Genomic DNA, 25787 nt, shown 5'->3' with positions numbered 1-25787 from the left:
GGCGTTCTTCTGATACCCGTGGTTGAGGAGTCTCGAGTCTCCCCTTCGACGCAAGCGATTCTACAGCCAATTCCCGAAGCCGAGACTTGGTAGGTGCGGCGGACCATTGGAAACGTGCGGTACTTTTTTTGTTTGTTTTTGTTGTTGTTGTTAAGCTGCGCCTGTGGGGTCCCTTCTCCTTCCTATCCGTGGTCTCCAGTCACTTCGCACCTCGCTATTCCCCGACCCCTTCCTCCAGCCCAAATAAATTCAGTCGTTGTGAGAGGCCCAGGGTCTAGTTTCCTTTGGATGTAAAATCCTGAGGTAACACATACAGTGCACGAAATACGTAGTATTTTATAAGGAAAAAGTCATTTTAATTATGACGTGGCACTTGATAATTTTATAAGTATCAAATCGCGTGTTCAGGAAGTAGTTTAGAATTTCAGCTTTGGGACTGGTGCTGGAGCTGAAGTTCTTTCTCGAGTGGTAGGGAAGAGTATTACTGTCCTTTTCTGATGACTAAAAAGACTCTTCATTTGTAAAGACTTGATTACAAAGACTCTTCATTTTAGGAGATTATTTTCAGTGATGCTGGTTACTTGTATGAGCATTAGAATCAAAGAGAAATATAAAATGGTCGCAGTGCTCAGTCAGATCCCCCGGGACTGTAGCCTGCCAGGCTCCTGTGTCTATGGGATTTCCCAAGCAAGAATACTGGAGTGGGTCTTTGTTACCTCGCTCAGTCCTATCGGACTCTTGGCAACCCTGTGCCAGTAGGCAGGGTTTCCTGCCCTTCACCATCTCCGGAACTTGCTCAAACTCCTGTCCATCGAGTCGGTGATGACATCCAACCATCTCATCCACTTTTCTGCCTGCCTTCCATCTTTCCCAGAATCAGGGTCTTTTCCAGTGAGTTGGCTGTTCACATCAGGTAGCCAAAGTATTGGAGCTTCAGCATCAGTCCTTCCAGTGAATATTCAGGGTTGATTTCCTTTAGGATTTGTTATGGAAAAATGAGAATCCAGTGTCGCAAAGCACACCTCGGAGGACACTCAAAGACAGCGGAGTACAGTTTATTACCCCAGCAGGTCCAAGGGGAATCGGTTCTGAACAAGGACCCTGACATTTTCGAGAGACTCGGTTTTATACCCCTCGTACTCTTGCCTGGAAAACCCCATGGATTGAGGAGCCTGGAAGGCTGCAGTGCATGAGGTCGCTGAGGGTCGGACACGACTGAGCGACTTAACTTTCACTTTTCGCTTTCATGCATTGCAGAAGGAAATGGCAACCCACTCCAGTGTTCTTGACTGGAGAATCCCAGGGACGGGGGAGCCTGGTGGGCTGCCGTCTATGGGGTCACACAGAGTCGAACACGACTGAAGTGACTCAGCAGCAGCAGCAAGTGACTGTTTACATGTGCGCAACTTTTTTTGATGTATATGATTTCGTTTTACAACATGGAGGTGTAGGGAGAACTAACAATTAAGGTTAAAGGGGAACAATAATTATACTTCATGGGGGATATCTTCATTGTGAATCTAACCTGGGCAGCCTGACCTTAACTCCAATCTTTGCTATCTATGGGGAGGGAGGTCTCCAAGGAGACCTGGTTTTACTTTAAAAATAGTTTCCTCATTCTTGGGCAAAGTCGGGGCCCCGTTCACATGCTGTCTTAAGATGGCTGACAGGCCTCAAGATGGAGTTCCTCCTGCCCTCCTCAAAGCAGCCCCAACAGACTGATGGTCTTCAGGGACTCCTCTTGCTGTACAAGAGTCTGCTCCAGCACCGCAATCCAAAAACATGAATTCTTCTATGTTCAGCCTTCTTTATGGACCAGCATTCAAAAAGCAAAACTTTGATTCTAATTTTTATATCATAGGCTCTTCAGATAAAACATTCAGTTGCTTAAGCACTGCATAAGAACATTATGAAATTTTTATTTTCTACTGTTCCCCTTACATAATTGTTGAAATGGAGATGATCTGCAATGTATATATAATATTTAAATCGTGAATAATGTTGATAATGCCATTTATCATGTTTTTAAAATAGTCCACAAAAATGTCTCCTTACCTATTACACCTTTCATACAGAGGGTTACCATATGCAGCTGTTTTTGGTTGGATATCACATCCAAAGACTCAATGGCAATATGTTAGGGGCTTCCCTGGTGGCTCAGACGGTAAAGCGTCTGCCCGCAATGCGGGAGACCCGGGTTCGATTCCTGGGTCGGGAAGATCCCCTGGAGAAGGAAATGGCAATCCACTCCAGCATTCTTGCCTGGAAAATCCCATGGATGGAGGAGCCTGATAGGCTAGAGTCCATGGGGTCGCAAAGAGTCAGACAGGACTGAGCGACTTCACTTTCACTTTAGGTGACAGGTTAAAGCAAAATCAAACAAAAAACCCGTGAATTTAATTTGAAACTGTATATGATATTAAATATTTGCTGCTGCTGCTGCTAAGTCGCTTCAGTCGTGTCCTACTCTGTGCGACCCCATGGACCGCAGCCCACCAGGCTCCCCCATCCCTGGGATTCTCCAGGCAAGAACACTGGAGTGGGTTGCCACTGCTAGGAACTTGATATTTGGAGAGAAGAAAATACAGTCGACCCTTTGTATCTGCATATCCATGGATTCAATCGAAGCATGGAAAATATTTGGGGAAGAAAATCCATGATATTCCAAAAAACACAACTTGAATTTGCCACTCATCTCAACTATTTCCATAGCACTTAACGTTATATCTGGGCTTCCCTGGTGGCTCAGATAGTAAAGAATGTGCCTGCATTGCAGGAGACATGGTTTGATCCGTGGTGAGGAAGATCCCCTGGAGAAGGAAATAGCCACCCACTCCAGTATTCTTGCTTCCCCTGTGGCTCAGACGGTAAAGCATCTGCTTACAATGCAGGAGACCCGGGATCGATCCCTGGGTCGGGAAATTCCCCTGGAGAAGGAAATGGCAACCCACTGCAGTATTCTTGCCTGGAATTTCCATGGACGGAGGAGCCCGGTAGGCTACAGTCGGTGGGGTCGCAAAGAGTCGGACATGACTGAGCGACTTCACTTCCAGTATTCTTGCCTGGAGAACTCCCGGGACAGAGGAGCCTGGCGGACAGAGGAGTCCGACTCCATGGTGTCGTAAAGAGTCGGTCACGATGAGCAACTAACATTACATTATTTTGAATATAGGGACCTTTGTTGTCAATGTGATGCTTTTGCTTTTTAACTTCCCTTCCAGGAAGCAGAGGTCTTTTAATTTCCTGCAGTCACCTTCCTCAGAGATTACACTATTGAATTGTTCCGCCCCGCCCGCCGCGCCCCGAGGCCCCGCCAGTCTCACTTTCCCAAGGTGCAAGGCAGACCCGGCTTCCCTCCATGACCCGCACCCTGACAGCTTGTCTCCGCTTCCCCAGGCCGCCCCCGCCGTTTCAGTGCTGGCCCGCGCAGCTTCCCACATCCGGAAGCGGAGAGCCGGCGGTGCAGCTGTCTTAGCGCGGCGTGAGTTTCTCTCTTTCTTAGTCACACGTGCCGCTCTCACTCGGCTTCCTTCGGTACCCCGAGCTGAGGGTCTCTGCTGACTCTAAATCCCCGCGCCCGCCCTACCAACCCCAGCAAATTCAGACGTCTCTGTGAGCGGCGAAGGGGCGCCTCCCTTTTGGTTTAAAGTCTGCACTGCAGCCGGTTCCTGCTTTTGGAACTCTGAAACGCTGCGTTTCGCACCTCCTTCCGTCTTAAAACCATTTACTGTCCCCTCTGCACTTCCTGCGCCGCATAAAATTCTCTTCCACGAGGTGGGCATTTACGCTCCGCGGTCCTCAGCCTCGCCTTCTCGGTCCCCGGAAGCCACGTCCTCTCCCAGGTCCTGGGATTCTGGGGAGCGCGCCCCGCTCTTGAGACCCACTCCCTGTCAGCGCCCATATCTCCTCGGCCTTGTTTCATAATGACCTTTCCCCTGATCCTGTGTCGGGGTGGGTGACCTGGGCCAACCACTTGACCCCCGTGGTTCTTCCATCCCAAATTCCACCAGGTGGAATTTGGCCCTTGCAGGAGGAGGACTTCTTGAATAAGAGGGCGACAGTGGAGAGGCAGTTCACACAGAGAGCCCGCAAAGGGGATACAGAAGTTGGAACCTTGGCTTACAGAACAGTATCCTGGTGGGAGATGAAGGGGGCTCCGCTGGCAATGCGGGAGACCTGCGCTCGATCCCTGGGTTGGGAAGATCCCCTGGAGAAGGGAACAGCTACCCACTCCAGTATTCTGACCTGGAGAATTCCATGGACTACAGCCATGGGGTCGCAAAGAGTCAGACAGGACTGAGGGACTTTCACTCACATCCAGTAATTGGAGGAGCTGAGAAAGCAAGCAAGGTGAAAGGAAGCGTAGCCACTTGGGGGTGCCAGAGAGTTGGGAGGAAGGGAGGGCAGAGATGGAGGAAGAAAGGCAGAAATTCTTGGAGATTGAGGATCATCAAGGAGGTTGGGTTAGAAGCATTTTGCAGGGAACAGATGGCAGAGAGAGGCCGGATGGGAGTCAGGGAAGAAGTAAAGAGTAGGACAGGCACAGCTGGAGAGCAGAGGAGAAGAGAAAGGGAGAGAGATGGAGAAAGAATTAGGGAAACAGATCAACTAAATGAAGTGGAAACAAGTAGTGTGCAGGTGAGGGAGAGGACTAGATCCAGGAGAGTGTTGAATTGGTTGGATAAGGATTATGAAGTCGTGATACATTGATTTTTGACTTACCTCATAGCTCAGTCAGTAAAGAATCTGCCTGCAATGCAGGTGACCCGAGTTAATTTCTGAGTGGGGAAGATCCTCTGCAGAAGGAAATGGCAACCCACTCCAGTATTCTTGCCTGGAGAATCCCATGGACAGAAGAGTCTGGCGGGCTACAGCCCATGGGATCGCAAGAGTCTGACACGACATAGTGACAAAACGACCACATTGATTTTGCGCTTTAGGGTCTAATAAATTTAAAACTTGCTTCTTTACATTATACAGATGAGAACTGCAAAACTTCTGTCTGTAAGGCTTGTGCATTTTCTAATTATTTGTATTAAAAGATACATGTGCAGAACCGACTCTCTTACTACATGGTGCCTTTTCCAGGAACATTAAACATATTCTTTGTGATCGTTTTCCTTTTTGCTTTCTCCTTTCTTTCCAGTTAATTCTTTTTGTAGCTTGGGATAGATTAGATCATTCAATACCTAGATCATTCAATACTGACTTTCTTTTCTTTTTTTTTTTTAATTTTATTTTATTTTTAAACTTTACAATATTGTATTAGTTTTTCCAAATATCGAAATGAATCCGCCACAGGTATACCTGCGTTCCCCATCCTGAACCCTCCTCCCTCCTCCCTCCCCTACCCTCCCTCTGGGTCGTCCCAGTGCACCAGCCCCAAGCATCCAGTACCGTGCATCGAACCTGAATTGGCGACTCGTTTCATACAGGATATTATACATGTTTCAATGCTATTCTCCCAAATCTCCCCACCCTCTCTCTCTCCCACAGAGTCCATAAGACTGATCTGTACATCGGTGTCTCTTTTGCTGTCACGTACACAGGGTTATTGTTACCATCTTTCTAAATTCCATATATATGCATTAGTATACTGTATTGGTGTTTTTCTTTCTGGCTTACTTCACTCTGTATAATAGGTTCCAGTTTCATCCATCTCATTAGAACTGATTCAAATGTATTCTTTTTAATGGCTGAGTAATACTCCATTGTGTATATGTACCACAGCTTTCTTATCCATTCATCTGCTGATGGGCATCTAGGTTGCTTCCATGTCCTGGCTATTATAAACAGTGCTGCGATGAACATTGGGGTACACGTGTCTCTTTCCCTTCTGGTTTCCTCAGTGTGTATGCCCAGCAGTGGGATTGCTGGATCATAAGGCATTTCTATTTCCAGTTTTTTAAGGAATCTCCACACTGTTCTCCATAGTGGCTGTACTAGTTTGCATTCCCACCAACAGTGTAAGAGAGTTCCCTTTTCTCCACACCCTCTCCAGCATTTATTGCTTGTAGACTTTTCGATCCCAGCCATTCTGACTGGCGTGAAATGGTACCTCATAGTGGTTTTGATTTGCATTTCTCTGATAATGAGTGATGTTGAGCATCTTTTCATATGTTTGTTAGCCATCTGTGTGTCTTCTTTGGAGAAATGTCTAATTAGTTCTTTGGCCCATTTTTTGATTGGGTCATTTATTTTTCTGGAGTTGAGCTGTAGGAATTGCTTGTGTATTTTTGAGATTAGTTGTTTGTCCGTTGCTTCATTTGCTATTATTTTCTCCCATTCTGAAGGCTGCCTTTTCACCTTGCTAATAGTTTACTTTGTTGTGCAGAAGCTTTTAAGTTTAATTAGGTCCCATTTGTTTATTTTTGCTTTTATTTCCAATATTCTGGGAGATGGGTCATAGAGGATCCTGTTGTGATGTATGTCAGAGAGTGTTTTGCCTATATTTTCCTCTAGGAGTTTTATAGTTTCTGGTCTTACGTTTAGATCTTTAATCCATTTTGAGTTTATTTTTGTGTATGGTGTTAGAAAGTGTTCTAGTTTCATTCTTTTACAAGTGGTTGACCAGTTTTCCCAGCACCACTTGTTAAATACCGACTTTCTTGTAAAGAATTATTCGCTTCTGAAATAAAATTTGTTGCCCTCCTGTAATTAATTTGTGTCATTGTTTTCTAGGTATGCTATATTCTCAAATGTTTTTTTTTCACTTGACACCATAATTCTTCAGTGGAAAAATTTTTAACAAGCGGATTCACTTTAGGTTTGTTTCATGTTTATTTGAGGCCCATTTGCTGTTTCTTCTTGATGTTATATTTTCAAAGCATTTTTTTGGTAACTAGTAAATAGATGTAGACTGTTTTGATGAGTACTTAGGAAGAATGCCAGTGATCTTTTATATTAAGACTGATGACCTAATTTAAGCAGTTAGTGTATATTCCATTTTCCTCTCTTTTATGTGATCTGGTAACTAGTGAGCAATGAGGTGATCTGATGATGTTTGCCTCAGGTCTGGAATCTGAGCAACAGTGACCTCTGAAATGATTGGCCAAATTGGGTGTGTGACTGTGTGTGGCAGTTCTTCTTGGAGGGAGAGCCCAGGTGTTATTAGAATTTGAAATGGGTCCCAGTTTTGCAAAATGAAAAAGGACAACAGTCGGATGGAGGCAGGAACATATGCTTAGAGTTAGATTATCAGCAGATGTCTTCTGTGAATAAGGGTTAATCTGCAGGGAGGCCTCCCACCTCCACTGGCTTCCCCGTGTCCTCAGCCCACCTCCACTGGCTTCCCCGTGTCCTCAGGGCAGCATCCTGACTCCTCAGGTGGCTCCACAGCCCTTTGTCACCCTCAGGTCACTGCCAGTGTCTCCAGCCTCATCCTGGGAGCTGACCCCGTTCTCATGGTCAGTCTGTCCTGGTCACATTCACTTAGTCCTTGTTCATAGACACCAAAACCTTCTCTGTCTCAAATCTTAGTTTCTACGCCTGCTTTTTTGGTCATTAAATCACCGTGGCCCTTGCTCTTTCTGTTCTTTCAGGTCTAGGCCAGCGAGGTCTCCCCATCTCCTTCCCATATTAACCAGGTTTGCTGCCCCTATATTAATCACCTTCATCAGAAATGCTCTTGTCCTCTGACTGTTGGAGTCTTTCCTCTTTTCCCTTCATTGAAGGATGCACCTCTTCCTCCCTCGATGCTCACAGCATCTCGTTCTGGAGGTGAGGACTAGGAACATGGGCTGGGCTGAAGAATTCTCAGGGGAGACAGAGGGGACAGGATAGGTGATGATGGTTCCTGTACCTCTTCTGGACATTTCAACTCTAATTGATCCTTACCCCATGTGGACACTTAATCACTGAAAAGGAAAAAGATGTGGGGCATCCTAATGAACCCGATAGATGTAGTGTCTTGAGATGTCCCCATGTTTTAGTCCACTGTGTCACAGGTCACTGCAGCCCCCAGGTTTTCTAAGCTCTGACCACCCAGGGAACATCTTGGACAGAGGCCAGTTCATCTGCTCAGAGCAGGGGATGCTGAGTTTACTGTGGTTAGAGTGGCCAGAAGGTTTGGAATCCAAGGGGATATGAAGGAGTCCCCCCCCCCCCCCCGCTTCCTTAAAGACCTGGGATATGTTCCAGTTAGCTCCCACTCGGGAGAACAGGGGTCAGTGAGACTGGGGTCTCTCTATCTTTGTTAATTCTTTACTGAGCTCAATCCAACCAAATCTCAAGGGCCTGTTAAACTTTCTGATATCCCAAGTTGCGATATCTGATATCCCAAGTCAAGTTTTCCCAGGAGGGCCAGCTCCTTGGTCTCTCTACTGAGTGCCGAGTGTCCTTGGATTTGTAGCTTGTGCGCAACTCTGTTGCGATGCTCATGCCCTTGGTCTCTGCTGTTTATCCCTCTTGTTCAACCATGCATGAAGAGGTATAAAAATGGGGGAAAGTGAAGGGGAGTTTGTCAGAGTCTCCAGGAGGCTTGTGGGAGCAAGAGTAGGCCTCTGGATGAACCCAGTGAATTGGGGGTGTGGTATGTATATGTGTGTGTGTGAGAGAGAGAGACATTCATACTTGTGGGATTACAGGGTGTGTGGAACTGTTGACAAAGGTGGTCTCAGTTCTACCTGGAGGACCTGAATGTGGGCTCATGGCCGATTGTGGGCTGCGTGGAATGGTGGGTGTGCCATAGTGTCTTAGCTCAGTTTCCCTGTGACACAGATGCTGTGACTGAGGTTTGCATGACTGGGTTTCGTTGGGAAACAAATGATCACACCTCTGAAGGAAGGAAGGAAGGAAGTGGAATGGGAAGAGGCCTGTTACTCTGCCACGTGTTAGAATCAAGGCCTGAGCTGAGTCCACAGAGAGGTCTGGGTGCAGGAGGATGGGCATAGTGGTCCCAGAGAAGGGGGAGGGGATCCAGGAGGTGCCCCACAGCACCCCCTCCACACAGTGGATTTTCTGGTGTCTTTAGGGAGGGCAAGAATCAGACCCGTAGAATAACTGTCATTAAAATTCAGGAGATCACTTTGTGGATTACCTGTAGTTTTTCTGTTAGTTTAAGTTACTAATGAAGAAGATTTCAAATGGAAGGTAAAAAAAGGAGAAGTTGGCGTGTTCCTTGGAAGATGTTGAAGTTGCACTGGGGCGTGTGCATCAGCCTACACATCTGTCTTGTGTTATTAGATTTTGGTGATGACAGTTTGGGGCTGCTGGGGTCACTGTGACTGATAAGATGTCTTGAGTCTGGTTGGTGTTTGGGCGTCTTCGTGTGTATTATTCCATCATTAACACAGGAGTTGTTAAGGCTTGGAACCTTCTGGGGATTGCCTAGCAGCATGGGTGGATTATTACTAGGTCTCTGGGGAGTGTGTTGGCCCAGATGCAGGTTTGGAAGTTTCTTTCAGCCTCAAAGCACAATGGTTGGGCCTCAGCTTTGATGGCAGAAGACTTTGCCATGATGCAGTGAAGGCTTGTTCTTAGATTCCGAGGGTTATCAGCTCCACAGTAACCTGTAGTACAGAGGCTTATTCTGGAGATGACGCAGCTGCTACTTGTTGCTGCCAGCGCAGTGGATTCCTCTACTGTTCTCTCATCGTCTTTACAGGTCTCGGGCGTCTGCCATGTACATGCACAGTACAGTTAATGGTTGTAAACGGTTGAAGGCAAGTAAATGGTACATGGAAAACAGTACGGAGTTACCCAAAGATTAAAAATAGAACATGCATAGGATCGCGCAGTCTCACTTCTAATTATATAGCTAGGAAAAGCAAAATTTTTAAAAACTGTTTATGTATTTGGCTTTGCCTGCGTCCTGCAGGATCTTTGGTTTCAGTGCACCGAAATTCTAGTGTGGTGCTCGGGCTTAGTCGCTCCGCTGCCTGTGGGATCTTAGTTCCCCCACCAGCAATTGAACCCGCATCCCCCACAGAGCTAGGCAGATTCTTAACCACTGGGCCACCAGGGAAGTCCTGTGCAAAAATCAGTATTTTGCAGGAGTAACCTGCACTCCCGTAACCCATACTATATGATTCACAACAGCCATATGTTGTAGAAACAACCTGAATGTCTGTTTTCCGCCGAGTGGATGATGAAACCGTGATGTGTGTATGAGACAGGCTGGGTCCTGGGACCTTTTACTGCAGTTCTCTTACCTGGATGAACGTCTTCTCGGGCAACAGACCTCAAAGAAAGTGTAATTGAACAAAAGAAGTATAACCACATTCATGAGCGGACAGCAATTCTGAACAATGAGTAAAAAGACCACAAACCAAGCTTGATTTCTGAGGCTCCAGAAGCAAAAGCAGGTCACTTCCCGTGATCCCGGCTCACAGCACCTCCGGGGGGCGTGAGGCGGAGCAGATCACCTCAGCTTCCTTCCAGCCTTAACCAAAGGGATCAGCTCACCCCCCTTTTTGGGAGGACCAGGGGCACACACTTCTTTTTCTGTCTCTCCTTACTGCAACAAGGGTCCCAATAAAGCCTTTCTTGAAATTCCCCTCTGGTCTCATAACTATTTCTATTGATTAAAGAGCCCCAGGATCCAGGTTGAAAACATGTACGTGTAAGTGTTAGTCACTCAGTCATTCAGACTCTTTGCGACCCCAGGGACTGTACCCTGCCAGGCTCCTCTGTCCATGGAATTCTCTAGGCAAGAATACTGGAGTGGGTTGCCATTCCCTTCTCCAGGGGATCCTTCCAACCAAGGGATCAAATCTGTCTCTTCTGCATTGCTGGCAGATTCTTTACCTGCTGAGCTCCCAGGGAAGTCCTCATGGGTAACCCAGGCAAATATACACACATATTTGTAATGGCATATTCAGTTCAGTTCAGTTCAGTTGCTCAGCCATGTCTGCCTCTTTGCCAGCTCATGGACTGCAGCATGCCAGGCTTTCCTGTCCATCACCAACTCCCAGAACTTACTCAAATTCATGTCCATCGCATCGGTGATGCCATCCAACCATCTCACCCTCTGTCATCACCTTCTCCCACCTTCAGTCTTTCCCAGCATCAGGGTTTTTACCATTGACTTGGTTCTTTGCATCAGGTGGCCAAAATATCGGAGTTTCAGCTTCAGTATCAATGATTCCAAGGAATAGTCAGGAATGATTTCCTTTAGGATTGACTGGTTGGATTTCCTTGCTGTCCAAGGGACTGTCAAGAGTCTTCTCCAACAGCAGAGTGCAAAACCATCAATTCTTCGGCACTCAGCTTTCTTTATACTCAACTCTCACATCCATAGATGAGTACTAGAAAAACCATAGCTTTGAGTAGATGGACCTTTGTTAGTAAAGTAATGTCTCTGGTTTTTAATATGCTGTCTAGGTTGGTCATACACATAGCTTTTCTTCCAAGGAGCAAGCGTTTTTTAATTTAATTGGTGCACTCATCATATGCAGTGATTTTGGAGCCCCCCAAAATAAAGTCTAACACTGTTTCCACTGTTTCCCCTGCTGTTTGCCATGAAGTGATGGGACCTGATGCCATGATCTTAGTTTTCTGAATGTTGACTTTTAAGCCAACTTTGTCATTCTCTCACTTTCATCAAGATGCTCTTTAGTTCTTCTTCACTTTCTGCCATAAGGGTGGTGTCATCTGCATACCTTAGGTTATTGATATTTCTCCCGGCAATCTTGATTCCAGCTTGTGCTGCATTCAACCCAGCATTTCGCATGATGGGCTCTGCATGTACGTTAAGTAAGCAGGGTAATAGTAGAGAGTCTTGACTAACTCCTTTCCCAATTTGGAACCAGTCTGTTATTCCATGTCCAGGTCTAACTGTAGCCTCTTGACCTGCATACAGATTTCTCTGGAGGCAGCTCAGGTGGTCCAGTGTTCCCATCTCTTTAAGATTTTTCCACAGTTTGTTGTGATCCACACAGTCAAAGGCTTTGAATAAAGCAGAAGTAGATGTTTTTGTGGAACTCTCTTGCTTTTTTGATGATGCAGTGGATGTTGGCAATTTGATCTCTGGTTCCTCTGCCTTTGCTAAATCCAACTTGAACGTCTGGAAGTTCACAGTTCACATACTGTTGAAGCTTGGCTTGGAGAACTTTTAGCATTACTTTGCTAGCATGTGAGATGAGTGCAATTGTGCAGTAGTTTGAACATTCTTTGCCATTGCCTTTCTTTGAGATTGGAATGAAAACTGACCTTTTCCAGTCCTGTGGCCACTGCTAAGTTTTGCAGATTTGCTGTCGTATTGGGTGCAGCACTTGCACAGCATCATCTTTTAGGATTTCAAATAGCTCAACTGGAATTCCATCACCTCTACTAGCTTTGTTCATAGTGATGCTCCTTAGCCTGACTTGACGTTGCATTCCAGGATGTCTCGCTCTGGGTAAGTGATAACACCATCGTGGTTATCTGGGTCATGAAGATCTTTTTTGTACAGTTCTTCTGTGTATTCTTGCCACGTCTTCTTAATATCTTCTGCTTCTGTTAGGTCCATACCGTTTCCGTCCTTTATTGTGCCCATCTTTGCATAAAATATTCCCTTGGTATCTCTAATTTTCTTGAAGAGGGATCTAGCTTTGCCATTCTATTGTTTTCCTCTATTTCTTTGCATTGATCTCTGAGGAAGGGTTTCTTATCCATTCCCATGTAGATGGAGATTTCTGTCACTTGGAACAGCTGGGGTGAATGTAGGGAATATTATGCTAACTGAATTAGGACAGACAGGGTAAGACTGATATTCTATGTGCTCGCTTATCTGTAGAATGTAAAAATGTGAAACTCACTAGTACCAGACAGTGGGATGGTGGTAATCTGGGGCTGGGAGGTGGGGAGGCTGGGGAGATGTTGGTCGAAAGGTACAGACTTTGAGTTGTAAAATGAGTGGGTCCTGGGGATGTGTGTGCAGCACGCTTACCGTTGTTATCCTATTCTGTTACTGCCTGCTGGGAATTTGTCAGGAGAGTACGTTGTCAGTGTTTTCACCACACACAGAACATGGGAATTTGGAGATGATGGATGTGTTGGTTCGTGGATTGTGATAAATATTTCACAGTGTACACGTGTCACATGATCACATGGTGTATGATATATGTACACAGAACCCTTCTCCTTAGTCTCAGTAAAGCTGGAAAAGAAGAAAGTGGGAGGTGGCCTGGACTTAATCCTTCACTAGTGCTCAACACAGGCATCACATGAGAGCATGAGGCATTTTGCCCAGGCATGTTTTGTACCCCTCCCCCAACAGACATGCTCCTCAGGTTCTCATGTGGGGCCTCGCCCCAGGAATGTGCACAGGCCACAGATGATTCCGATCTGGATCCTGCATTGAGCACCAGGGCTCTTGGCCTTCACTTCTGAGACTGAGATCGGGCCCTGGGGGAGGGGAGGGCACTCTGCTCTGAGTGGGGCTTGACCAGGGCCTACTGTGTGACCTGAAGGGGATCATGGGGTCAGCAGAGGTCCCCCTGCTGCTGTGGACATGAAGCCTCACCAGGAGGGGAGTGTGATCCGAGGGAAAGTGTGGGAAAGTCCTGTGTTGGTCTCTCTGCGGGAGTTGACCGTCCTGAGTCCCTCCTGAGACAGTGGCCACAAAGCACTGTCTGTTCCACACGATGAGGGCTTCCCTATGTGAATAGTTGGGGCTCAGGAAGGGGGTGTGTTGACCATATGCATTAAACAGCATGTTTTCAACTTTCATGATAGAACTGTGAAGACTCATGGACGAAGGAGCCCAGAAGAGGAAAGAACAGGAGTCAGGCATGGCTCTTTCTCAGGTAGGGTCATATTCTCAGTGGATTCTCACACTGCCTTCCTGAAATGCCCTTCTCTGGACTCGCTAATCGTGTCTGACTCTGAAGTATCCTGTCTGACTCCAGTACACACGCACTCACCTGGGGCCTTCCCTCAGGGCCTGTCATCTCCACTTAGATCCCGTCTCCCCATGACCCGGTGACGTGGACCTTGTGAGGAGGCTCCCGTGAGCACCATCCTGGGCAGGGCTTCTCACCCATGGGTTGGAGACAGGGTCTCGGTGCTGTTGGGCAGCAGGGGTTGCTTAGGGCCCATCTGGATGCGCTGTCTGCTCTCTTTTAACCAGGGTAAAGAAGCTGTATATGGACCTCAGGTATTAACATGTACAGTATCGGTAAAATCTGCCAAAGAGGCCAATGAGGGGAAATCAGTTCTGACTTTTTATAGTACATTTAAAACTAAATGAGCACCTCCTTGAAAACTTAAGTTTTTGGGAATGGAATGGAACGTTCAGAAAGAGATGTCAGGGCTAGGGAGTGTTTCGTTACACCGTCTAATTTAAACTGTGAAATCAGGCTTACTAATTTTTTTTTCTTTCTTTTTTGACCACATGATGCAGCTTCCAAGGTCTTAGTTCGCTGAGTAGGGATTGAACCTGAAACCGTGCAGTGGAAGTGAGGGATCTTAACCACTGGATCATGAGGGAATTCTCCAACTTTACTAGTCTTGATTCAGTATTTTCTTAATGGAATAAAATAATAAATTGTGGAGTTTATTAATAAGTACATACCTAAAATTAATGATAAAAATCACATTATTATTTTAAAAATATATTTATTTCCTGTACTGTATCTTCATTGCTTCAGTGTCTTTTCCCTAGTTCTGGCGAGTGGTGGCCACTCTCTGGTTGCAGTGCACATGCTTCTCATTGCAGTCGCTTCTCTTGTGTTGCAGCCCAGGCTCTAGAGCGCGCCGGCTTCATTAGTTTCACCTCCTGGGCTCTACAGCTCTGTCTCAGGAACTGAGACTCATCGTCTTAGTTGCCTCTCAGCATGTGGGATCTCAGACCAGGCAAAAACCCACATCTCTTGCATTGCCCAGTGGATTCTTTACCATACACCGTAGGGAGGGCCACATATTTTTAAATACAGGTATTTTATAAAGATTGGAAGAAATCTTCTGTGTGTTATTTTCTGCTTGTATTACTTTTAATTTTTTTTGAACTAGAATAAGATAATGTTGACGAATTCCTGGTGGTACAGTGGCTAAGAATATGCCTGCCAACGTAGGGTGCGTGGGTTCCATCCCACGTCCGGGAAGATGCCTCAGAGCAGCTAAGCCCATGGGCACAACGACTGAGCCTGTGCCCTAGAGCCCAGGAGCCATAACTATGGATGCCTGCACTGTCTAGAGCCTGTGGTCCAAAACAAGAGAAGCCACTGCAAGGAGAAGCCCGGGCACTGCAGCTGCAACTAGAGAAAGCCCACTCACAGCAATGAACACCCAACATAAGCAAAATAAATAGGCTTTGAAAAAGAAATAGAATGTTGACAGTTACTGAATGAAGAAGTAAAATGAAAGAAGAGAATGGGAACCCACTCCAGTATTCTTGCCTGGAGAATTCCATGGATAGAGGAGCTGGAGGGCTGCCGTCAGCGGGGTTGCAAAGAGTCTGGCATGAGTAAGCAGGTAAAGAACAACTTCCACACACAGTAGATTGAGCTCTGAAAAACAAATCTAAGTGTCTAGCTTTCCTCCTGCAGATTCTTCAGTGACTTCCAGTAGCTTTTGGAATAAAGTCCCAAATCCATAGATCTTGCATAAATTAGCCTCTGCCTGGCATCACCCCATGTACATTCCCTGTGTGCCAGTCATACTGGCTGACTTGCTGTTCAGTGAATATCTTCCTGCCTCAGAGCCGGCACTCAGGCTGTTCTCTCTGCTTGCAACACTCTTCTGTTTCCCACCTTGCCAATCCTAAGTGTTTCTTCCTCACAGAGACCTTGTCTGATTTCTCAGTGTAGCTTAGACTTTCTGTTTAATCTTGTCTTAGCACCAGGCCTGTGTCAGAACACTTATTTCAGTAGTAACGTTAAAATTGTGGATGAAATCGGCTGGCTGGCTGCTAGATGATGAAATTGGCTGGCTGGCTGCTAGACTGTAAGCTCCATCATGTTCACTGCTGTATTTCAAGTTTGACGCACAAAGCTGAGGCTGAATGAATTTTGATAGAATGAAAGAAAAAAAATAAAGACAATTCTTTTTGTTTAAATCAATTGTGTGTTTACACATGCATGCATGAATGCATGGATATATAACTCCGTGGTTTTATTACAAAAACATCCTCTCATAAATAATGGTGTATTCTTTGTAGCAGTTTCAGTTCTATCTTAAGTGTATTTCATGGTGTTAAGTTTTTTCTGCATCATCACATGAATGATGTAAATTGTAGTAAGATTACTGACATTGTGTGGGTCGCGATGGGAGAGGGTGTGACCCTGTATCGTGACCATTTATGCTGTTCTATTGTATTTCAGCTTCCTTGAACTTGTTTCAGGTATTTTCAGGAAACTCTCTGTGGATGCTCTTTCCTTCTCTGGTAGTTAACTGGTTGATTCTCTAGGTTCAGTTGTCACTCCCAACCACCTGAGCTCAGGTACTGTTGGCATATTTCTTAACAGTTTGATCTGAGCGATTAGTTAGAGTGACAGAATTTACTCCCCAGGGTGACTGCAGCCATGAGATTAAAAGACTCTTATTCCTTGGAAGGAAAGTTATGACCAACCTAGATAGCATATTGAAAAGCAGAGACATTACTTTGCCAACAAAGGTCCATCTAGTCAAGGCTATGGTTTTTCCAATGGTCATGTATGGATGTGAGAGTTGAACTGTGAAGAAAGCTGAGTACCGAAGAATTGATGCTTTTGAACTGTGGTGTTGGAGAAGACTCTTGAGAGTCCCTTGGACTGCAAGGAGATCCAACCAGTCCATTCTGAAGGAGATCAGCCCTGGGACTTCTTTGGAAGGAATGATGCTAAAGTTGAAACTCCAGTACTTTGGCCACCTCATGCGAAGAGTTGACTCATTGGCAAAGACTCTGATGCTGGGAGGGATTGGGGGCAGGAGGAGAAGGGGACGACAGAGGGTGAGATGGCTGGATGGCATCACTGACTCAATGGATGTGAGTCTGAGTGAACTCCGGGGGTTGGTGATGGATAGGGAGGCCTGGCGTGCTGCAATTCATGATGTCGCAGTGTAGGACACAATTGAGCGACTGAACTGAACTGAACTGAAGGTGGACACAGATCTTTCTCTAACATGGTGTTATGTTGATGACAAGTTCATCCGTGTAAAGTCTTTAGGATAATGCTTAGTTTGTAGGAATTGCTGAAACATCTGTTGTCAGTGTGATGATGTCATCATCATCACAATGTGTGTTCTTTAAAAGTCAGTGTGTTTTCATGTTCATCGCAGCACTATTTATAATAGCCAGGACATGGAAGCAACCTAGATGTCCATCAGCAGATGAATGGATGAGAAAGCTGTGGTACATTTACACAATGGATTATTACTCATCCATTAAAAAGAATACATTTGAATCAGTTTGATTCAATTCAAATTCAATTCAAATCAATTTGAATCAGTTCTAATGAGGTGGATGAAACTGGAGCCTATTATACAGAGTGAAGTAAGCCAGAAAGAAAAACACCAAAACAGCATACTAACATATATATATGGAATTTAGAAAGAAGGTAATGCTAACCCTGTATGTGAGACAGCAAAAGAGACACAGATGTATTGAACAGTCTTCTGGACTCTATGTGAGAAGGCGAGGGCAGGATGATATTGGAGAATGGCACTGAAACATAAAATATCATATGTGAGACAGATCACTAGTCCAGGTTTGATGCATGATACAGGGTGCTTAAGGGTGGTGCACTGGGATGACTCAGAGGGATGGGATGGGGAGGGAGGTGGGAGGGGGGTTCAGGATGGGGAACACATATACGCTCATGCCGGATTCAAGTCAATGTATGGCAAAACCAATACAATATTGTAAAATTAATTAATTAAAAAATAAATAAAGTCACTGTGGACTTTGTCATCTCTAAAGACAACAGTCTTGCTGTAACTCATCTAGATAGTGAATGCCACTCAGTCATGTCCGACTTTTTGTGACCCCAGGGATGGTAGCCTAGCAGGCTCCACCAACCATGGGATTTTCCAGGCAAGAATACTGGAGCGGGCTGCAATTTCCTTCTCCAGCGGACTTTCCCAACCCAGGGATCAAAGCCGGGTCTCCTGCATTGCAGACAGATGCTTTACCATCTGATCCACCAGGGAAGCTAAAGTAAACTTAATTAATTAATTAAAAAATAAAGTCACAGTGGACTTTGTCATCTCTGAAGACACCAGTCTTGCTGTAACTCATCTAGATCGTGAATGCCACTCTGTGTTGAATGTTAACACTTCTGCATAGACAACCCAGTCTTGGTTTTAATTTCTGTATTTTTCATGTATTGTCCACATACATGACAAATTCCTGTTGATTGCAGGATATCATAATCTTAGGAAAAAGAGGAAATTATAAATTCGATTGCAGACCAACAGTTTGCTTCAAGCAGCTTTTAAAGTATCTATCAGAGTATTACTTCATCTGAATTGAGCGTTACCCCTCTCACCTCTTCTCATTTTGTGTGAAACTAAGAATCTTCCTCAGGGCCCATTGGTGAAATGTGTTTTCATTTCAGGCACAGTTGACCTTCAAGGATGTGTTCATAGATTTCACTCCCGAGGAGTGGGAATGCCTGGACCCTGCCCAGAGGACCTTGTACAAGGACGTGATGGTGGAGACCCTCGGGAACCTGCTGTCTGTGGGTGAGGATCACTTCCCTCTGAAGTGGGGATCTGCCCTGGGGTACCTCTGCATGTTCCCTCTTTACCTTTTGAGATCTCCCGTTTTTCTTGACTAAGCTCAAAACCTTGTTGACTCACACATGTAAAGCTTCCTGATTGGCATCAGGAGTTTAAACTTGTCTTTCCTTCAGGTGACCTGCCCACTGTGTGATGCACAAGGAGTTTCTCCACAGCTTGAGTGTTTATAAAGCTGATTTCAAACTTTGAAATATCCAGTTGCCTGTTTTCTAGCCCTGTGTTCTTGGTTCAGTAGTTCTTAGATAGGAACTAGATACCTGCTGCATGTTGTACTGTATATTATACTGTTCCCTGTGCATTCAGAAGGAGACAGATAGTAAATTCATTTGAGAAGTATTTTTCTGTCGGTTTATAATATCCTCACTCCTTGGCTGACAAAAGAACTGCATTCTACACCTGCCTATGCAGGAGACACGGGTTCGATCCTTGGTCTGGGAAGATCCCACATGTCACAGAGCAGCTACGCCTCTGTGCCTCAACTACGAGCCAGCACTCTAGAGCCTGGAAGCTGCAACTACTGAGCCCACATGGAACAACTCCTGAAGCCCATGCACCCAGGAGAAGCCGCAGTAAGTGAGTAGCACGAGCACTGCAACTGGAGTGTAGCCCCTACTTGCTGAACTTGGGGAAAAGACCAAGCAGCAGTGATCACTCACCCCTGCCAAAAGAAATGAATACACCGATGTATTAAAAATAACAGATACATTTAAAAAAAAAAAAAAAAAGAGGTTGGATTCTGGAAGAAGCCACAGTATATGGCATTACTTCCAAGTAGGAAGTTCTGTTTCTGATCTGAACATTATCTCCATTCTTGTGGCACAAGGAAGAAGACCCCTGGATTGTGGAGAATGAAGTGCTAATAGCAAAAATCAAGATGAGTGAGATCACAGGTCAACTGTCACAAGGACAGAGAGGAAGCCACACCGTTCATGGTGTTTTGGGAAACTCTCCAAGTGGGAGAGTTCTGTGAGAAAACAGATGTTTAATGTTGGTGAACTCTCACAGGATATTTTTCTTCTCCCTAACTTACAGCTCTGTTCTTTGCTATGTGAAATGTACAGCACCCTCCAGTTGTGCTGTAGCACCCACAGACATGAAGGCAAGATATTTTTTTTTTTGGCCTGTACTGGGTCTTTTTTGCTCTGTGGTCTTTTGTCTATTTGAGACGAGAGAGGGCTATTCTCTAGAGTGGGAAGCACAGTTACTCATTGTAGTGGCTTCTTTTGTTGTGAAGCACAGGCCCTAGGCACACAGGCTTGAGTAGTTTTACCACACAAGCTCAGTATCTGTGGCTCATCAACTTAGTCCTCGTGACATGTGAGATCTTCCCAGAATAAGAATCAAACCCATGTCTCCTGCATTACTAAGCAGATTCTTACCATGGAGCCACCAGGATGTTAGGGAAATTAAATAAATAGTTTTGTTTAGGCTTCAAGACAAAGCAGTGCATTCCTCTGACCTAGCTTCTAGCCTGCATGGAAACTGCCCTGAGTGTGAATGTCCTGACTGTCTCCTGTGAGTGCAAGTCTTGCAGCACCATAGGTAAGATAGAGGACAAATCTTGAGATTGTTCAGCCTTTGCAGGGGCCCTTGCCAACCAAGGCCCAGGCTTAGCACCATCCAAGGCCCAGGCTTAGCACCATTCAAGTTGGATCCTTCTCTCTGCCTGCTGCTGCTAAGTCGCTTCAGTCGTATCCAACTCTGTGCAAAGCCATAGATGGCAGCCCACCAGGCTCCCCCGTCCCTGGGATTCTCCAGCCAAGAACACTGGAGTGGGTTGCCATTGCCTTCTCCAATTCTCTCTGCCTACCGTGAGGTAAATAAAGGTAACTTAAAATTGCAAACAGAAGTATGTGATTTGTGAGGATGATTATCCATATTACAATGTCACATTATATTTTGGTTGATCAAATATTCATTTTTCAAGTCGACTCTCTTTAGCCAGCCCACAGCTCCAATTGTATCCCCATACTGCCCTTTTCCTCCCCATTCTTTGTCCTGTTCTGGCCTTACACCCCTCCCAACCCCTCTGTCTCCCTCTCCATCAGCTGGTCCCCTTCTAACTGCCCCTGTCTCTGAGGGGGGAGCGGGAGCCCAGGTTCCCCCACCCTAGCAAGTTCGTTAACCCCTTTAGATTCTTCTGATCAAAGACCCCCATCTCCCTGGAGAGACATTCCAAGATTTTTATGAGTCCTTCTGTCCCTGTTATCACAGTCAATTTGAGCACTGTTCAGTCTGTGTTGTACCATAAAGCTGTGACTATAGAAAGGAAGGATAACTTGTTTGATACAGGATGGCCATGATGTTGTTTAGACTCTGGAGAAAACTGGTTAAGATGAATTTTTTTTTCCTTTGAAAGTGCAAAACCGGTTCTTTTTACATGTGGAATTAAAAATAGCAAGCTTGTTAAAAAGGCGTGCTAAAAACAAAGCTTAAGGTTAACCTTTGCCAGGGCTTCCCAGATTACTCTAGTGATAAAGAACCTCCCAGTCCCTGGGAGAGACACAGGAGACGTGGATTTGATCCCTGGGTAGGGAAGATCCCCTGAAGAGTGAATGGCAACCCACTCCAGTATTCTTGCCTGGAGAGTCCCATCAGGGACAGAGGAGCCTGGTGGGCTAGAATCCACGGGGTTGCAGGGGATTGGACAGGACTGAAGCGAACTTGCATAGCGTGCCACCTTTGCCATGTCCTTGAAATACGTAACCCATTTTTCCAGAGATTTCAGTCTTGGGCAAATTAGAATTTTAAACCATGGCGCAGGGGGGTGGGAAGAAAAGGGGAAAGAGATTTTAAATCTCAAGCAGGAAAGTATGAGAGCTCTCATGTCTGTCGATCTGCATTTCTGTTTGTCTCAGTGTGTGTCTTTGTTTTTGGATAATATTGCTGAGGTTAATTTGTAAATGAGCTCTAATTCAATTGTTTGTAAAAAAAAAAAAAGCACTTTCAAACCAAACAACTACAAGAGAAATTAACCTAAATGAATTTCAGGTTCACGTGAATTGGGAAATATTCAATATTAAATATCTAGTATTAATGTTTGTTTGCTAATCTAATTAAGACATGTCTTGAGTCTTCAACATTGTCTAATACTTTTGTTGTACCTAGGTTTAATGTTAAGCAAGTTTGTCAACAGTTAGAGTAACTCAGGTGAAGAAAGTTTTAAGGAAAGAATGCAAATGCAATTGGAGCTTTTAAATAAACTCTATTAAGAATGCTTATACTTTGGAAATGTCTGTCTAAAATAGTCTCTCCAGATGTGAATAACCTGAACTCCTGCTGCTGCTGCTAAGTCACTTCAGTCGTGTCCGACTCTGTGTGACCCCATAGACGGCAGCCCACCAGGCTCCCCTGTCCCTGGGATTCTCCAGGCAAGAATACTGGCGTGGGTTGCCATTTCCTTCTCCAATGCATGAAGGTGAAAAGTGAAAGTGAAGTCGCTCAGTCCTGTCCGACTCTGAGTGACCTCATGGACTGCAGTCTACCGGGCTCCTCCATCCATGGGATTTTCCAGGCAAGAGCACTGGAGTGGGGTGCCATCGCCTTCTCCAATTAGTGCTGTTAGGCGGCACTAAAAAATAAATAAATAAAATAAAATTCATTTATTTTTGGCTTTGTTGCTTCAGGTCTTTGTTGCTTCAGGGGATTTTCTCGACTTGCAGTGAGCAAGGGCTACCGTGTATTTACGGTGCATGAACTTGTCATTCTAGTGGATTCTCTTGTTGCAATGCGTGGTGTCTGTGTGTTTGCTCAGTAGTTGTGACTCCCCAGCTCTAGAGCACAGAATCATCATGTGTGCCCTACAGGCTTAGTTGTTCTGAGGCATGTGGGAATTTCCCAGATCAGGGATCAAAACTGTGTGCCCTGCACTACCAGGTGGATACTTTACCTCTGAGCCACAAGGGAAGCCCCAAAGCTTGTTCCTTTACATATATCTTGGAGCCAATGAACTGGGTGAGTTTAGATTACTGTGTAGATAGGGAGTTGATGTATTGAATGATTACTGTGTAAGTAGAGAATTTTTCACTTACAGTATAACTGACATGAACCACTTGTTAATGTCATAAAATGCCTATATGTCTATCTACTGATAGATTTCTAAGAGGTATTTGGAAAAGTGTTTATTTTTTTATTTTTTAAATTATTTTAGGGAATTCCCTGACAGTCCAGTGGATAGGATTCAGTAGTTTCACTGCAGCTAGCCTGGATTTAATCCATGGTCAGGGAACCAAGTTCTCAGAAGCCACATGGTCCAACAAAAGAAAAAAAAAAAAAAAAAATATATATATATATATATATAGTTTACAGAATTCTTTATTTTCTCAATGTAGTATTTTTTGAACAGTTACTAACTGCCATTTATTTTTTACATTATTCATTAGAATGCTTCTTTTGCATTGTTTACCATTCCAATGTGTTGCCTGATTGATGCTTGTTTGCTCAGTTGCTCAGTCCTGTCTGACTCTTTGTGATCTCATGGACTGTTGGCCACCAAGCTTTCCTATCCATGGAATTTTTTTAAGGCAAGAATAGTGCACTCGGTTGGGATTTCCTGCTCCAGGGGATCTTTCCAACCCAGGCATTGTATCCCCCTGTGCCGTGTCTTCTGCATTGGCAGGCAGCTTGTTTACCAGTGAGTCACCTCTCTAGTCCTGTATGTTCTTTACCATTTAAATATGTATAAATATGCATAAAGTGTGTACAATATACCATTAGTTTCTCCTCAATTATGAGACAGCAGTGTGTTTAGTACAAAGTAGGATGAGTTTTGAGGTCATGATGGGACAATGTGTTTTCTTTGAGAACTGACATGAGTTTGCATAAATGAATGTTTTCTGATTGTGTTTGAAACTACACTACCCTAAAATTAATTTGAATTACATATGATCATTCTTTTTTAAAGAATTCTATTCCTTTAGTTTTCTATAGTTTTGAGATCATCTTTGCAAAGATTCATAATTCTGTTAGGATGAATATGGCTTTTGGTATGAAAGTCATGTGTTTGACAAATAATTTATTTATGAATTGTAACTAATAGAATACCTGTGGTTCTTTATGTCTTGTAGATATGTCTCAGATAGATATGATCAAGAAATTACAGGCAAAAGCAGACAGTGGTAAAGGGGAAATTTTTCAAAGAGTGATGTTTGAAAGAGCTGAAAGCCTTGAAAGCAAAGATTTTCACCTCAGGAAGATGCAGGAAAATATAGATGACTTTGACTGTCTGCGGACAGATGATGAAAGAAATGACAAAGGATTGTCTACATCCCATAACAAAAACCTCACTGATGGAAGAGATCATCATAGTAGAAGTGATGCAGAAAATGGAACTTTTGAAAGGCACGGATCAAGCTTTCAGGATGAATCGCAGATGATGCAATCTGAAGGGATAATTTTTGAATGTAGTCAAGTTGTGACAGACGTCAGTGCCTCAGGTTTATCATCTCAGAGAACTCTTAATGTCTGCAAAGGCTTTTCTCATAAAGATGAGAATGCTGTTATGCATCCTTCAGAACTGTTACCAGACCATGAAACACAAAATAAAAGACCATACAAATGTAATGAGTGTGACATAACCTTTCTTCAGGACTCAGAACTCACTAGACATCAAAGAATCCATACAGGAGGAAAACCATACAAATGTGACGTGTGTGGCAAGGCTTTTAATCAAACTAGAAAACTTGCGATTCATTGGAGAATTCATACTGGAGAGAAACCACATAAATGTGATGTGTGTGGCAAGGTCTTTAAGCAAGCTGCAAAATTTTTAATTCATTGGAGATACCATATGAGAGAGAAACCATATAAATGTGATGTATGTGGCAAGGCCTTTAGTCAAACTGCAAACCTGGCAGTTCATCAGAGAATTCATACTGGAGAGAAGCCATACAAATGCAATGTATGTGGCAAGGCGTTTAGTCATAGTGCAAACCTTACTGTTCATCGGAGACTCCATACTGGAGAGAAACCATATAAATGTGATGTATGTGGCAAGGCCTTTAATCAGACTGCGAAACTTAGACTTCATCAGAGAATTCATACTGGAGAGAAACCATATAAATGTGATGTATGTGGCAAGGCCTTTAGTCAAACTGCAAACCTGGCAGTTCATCAGAGAATTCATACTGGAGAGAAGCCATACAAATGCAATGTATGTGACAAGGCATTTAGTGATACTTCAAGCCTTACTGTTCATCGGAGACTTCATACTGGAGAGAAACCATATAAATGTGATATATGTGGCAAGGGTTTCAGTGTAAGTTCAAGCCTTGCTGTTCATCAGAGAGTTCATACTGGAGAGAAACCATATAAATGTGATGTATGTGGCAAGGCGTTTAATCAGACTGCAAAACTTGGACTTCATCAGAAAATTCATACTGGAGAGAAATCTTATAAATGTGACGTGTGTGGCAAGGCATTTAGTCGTACTGGAAACCTTGCTGTTCATCGGAGAGTTCATACTGGAGAGAAACCATATAAATGTGATATATGTGGCAAGGCTTTCAGAGTAAGCTCAAATCTTGCTGTTCATCGGAGAGTTCATACTGGAGAGAAACCGTATAAATGTGATGTGTGTGGCAAGGCTTTTAGTCAAGCTACAGGCCTTGCAGTTCATCAGAGAATTCATACTGGAGAGAAACCATATAAATGTGATGTATGTGGCAAGGCCTTTAATCACACTACAAGACTTGAACTTCATCAGAGAATTCATACTGGAGAGAAGCCATACAAATGCAATGTATGTGACAAGGCATTTAGTCATACTGCAAACCTTACTGTTCATCGGAGACTTCATACTGGAGAGAAACCATATAAATGTGATATCTGTGGCAAAGGTTTCAGAGTAAGTTCAAACCTTGGTGTTCATCGGAGTGTTCATACTGGAGAGAAACCATATAAATGTGATGTGTGTGGCAAGGCGTTTAGTCATACTGGAAACCTTGCTGTTCATCGGAGAGTTCATACTGGAGAGAAACCATACAAATGTGATGTGTGTGGCAAAGCATTTAGTCGTACTGGAAACCTTGCTGTTCATCGGAGAGTTCATACTGGAGAGAAACCATACAAATGTGATGTGTGTGGCAAAGCGTTTAGTCGTACTGGAAACCTTGCTGTTCATCGGAGACTTCATACTGGAGAGTAACCAT

At 44.4% G+C, this 25787-nt stretch overlaps 1 protein-coding gene across 1 annotated transcript; it reads left to right on the top strand.

Annotated features, from left to right (window-relative positions):
* LOC100140695 (zinc finger protein 665) lies at positions 1-25787 on the top strand. Its single transcript, XM_059877600.1, has 4 exons — positions 1-89; positions 13657-13727; positions 18456-18582; positions 23706-25787. The coding sequence occupies exons 2-4, from the start codon at positions 13671-13673 to the stop codon at positions 25781-25783; spliced, it is 2262 nt and encodes a 753-aa protein (XP_059733583.1). The 5' UTR covers positions 1-89; positions 13657-13670; the 3' UTR covers positions 25784-25787.

Source organism: Bos taurus, chromosome 18 (assembly GCF_002263795.3).
Source record: "Bos taurus isolate L1 Dominette 01449 registration number 42190680 breed Hereford chromosome 18, ARS-UCD2.0, whole genome shotgun sequence".
NCBI lineage: Eukaryota > Metazoa > Chordata > Mammalia > Artiodactyla > Bovidae > Bos > Bos taurus.
Note: the sequence above shows the minus strand (reverse complement) of the source record. Positions and strands in the feature narration are given on the sequence as shown.

Bases quoted from the DNA above. Each gene is read 5' to 3' on its own strand.
- LOC100140695 (XM_059877600.1), top strand. From the start codon at position 13,671: ATGGACGAAGGAGCCCAGAAGAGGAAAGAACAGGAGTCAGGCATGGCT. The intron at 13,728-18,455 runs GTAGGGTCATAT...TTTTCATTTCAG, and splicing joins CAGGCATGGCTCTTTCTCAG to GCACAGTTGACCTTCAAGGA. The intron at 18,583-23,705 runs GTGAGGATCACT...TATGTCTTGTAG, and splicing joins CGGGAACCTGCTGTCTGTGG to ATATGTCTCAGATAGATATG.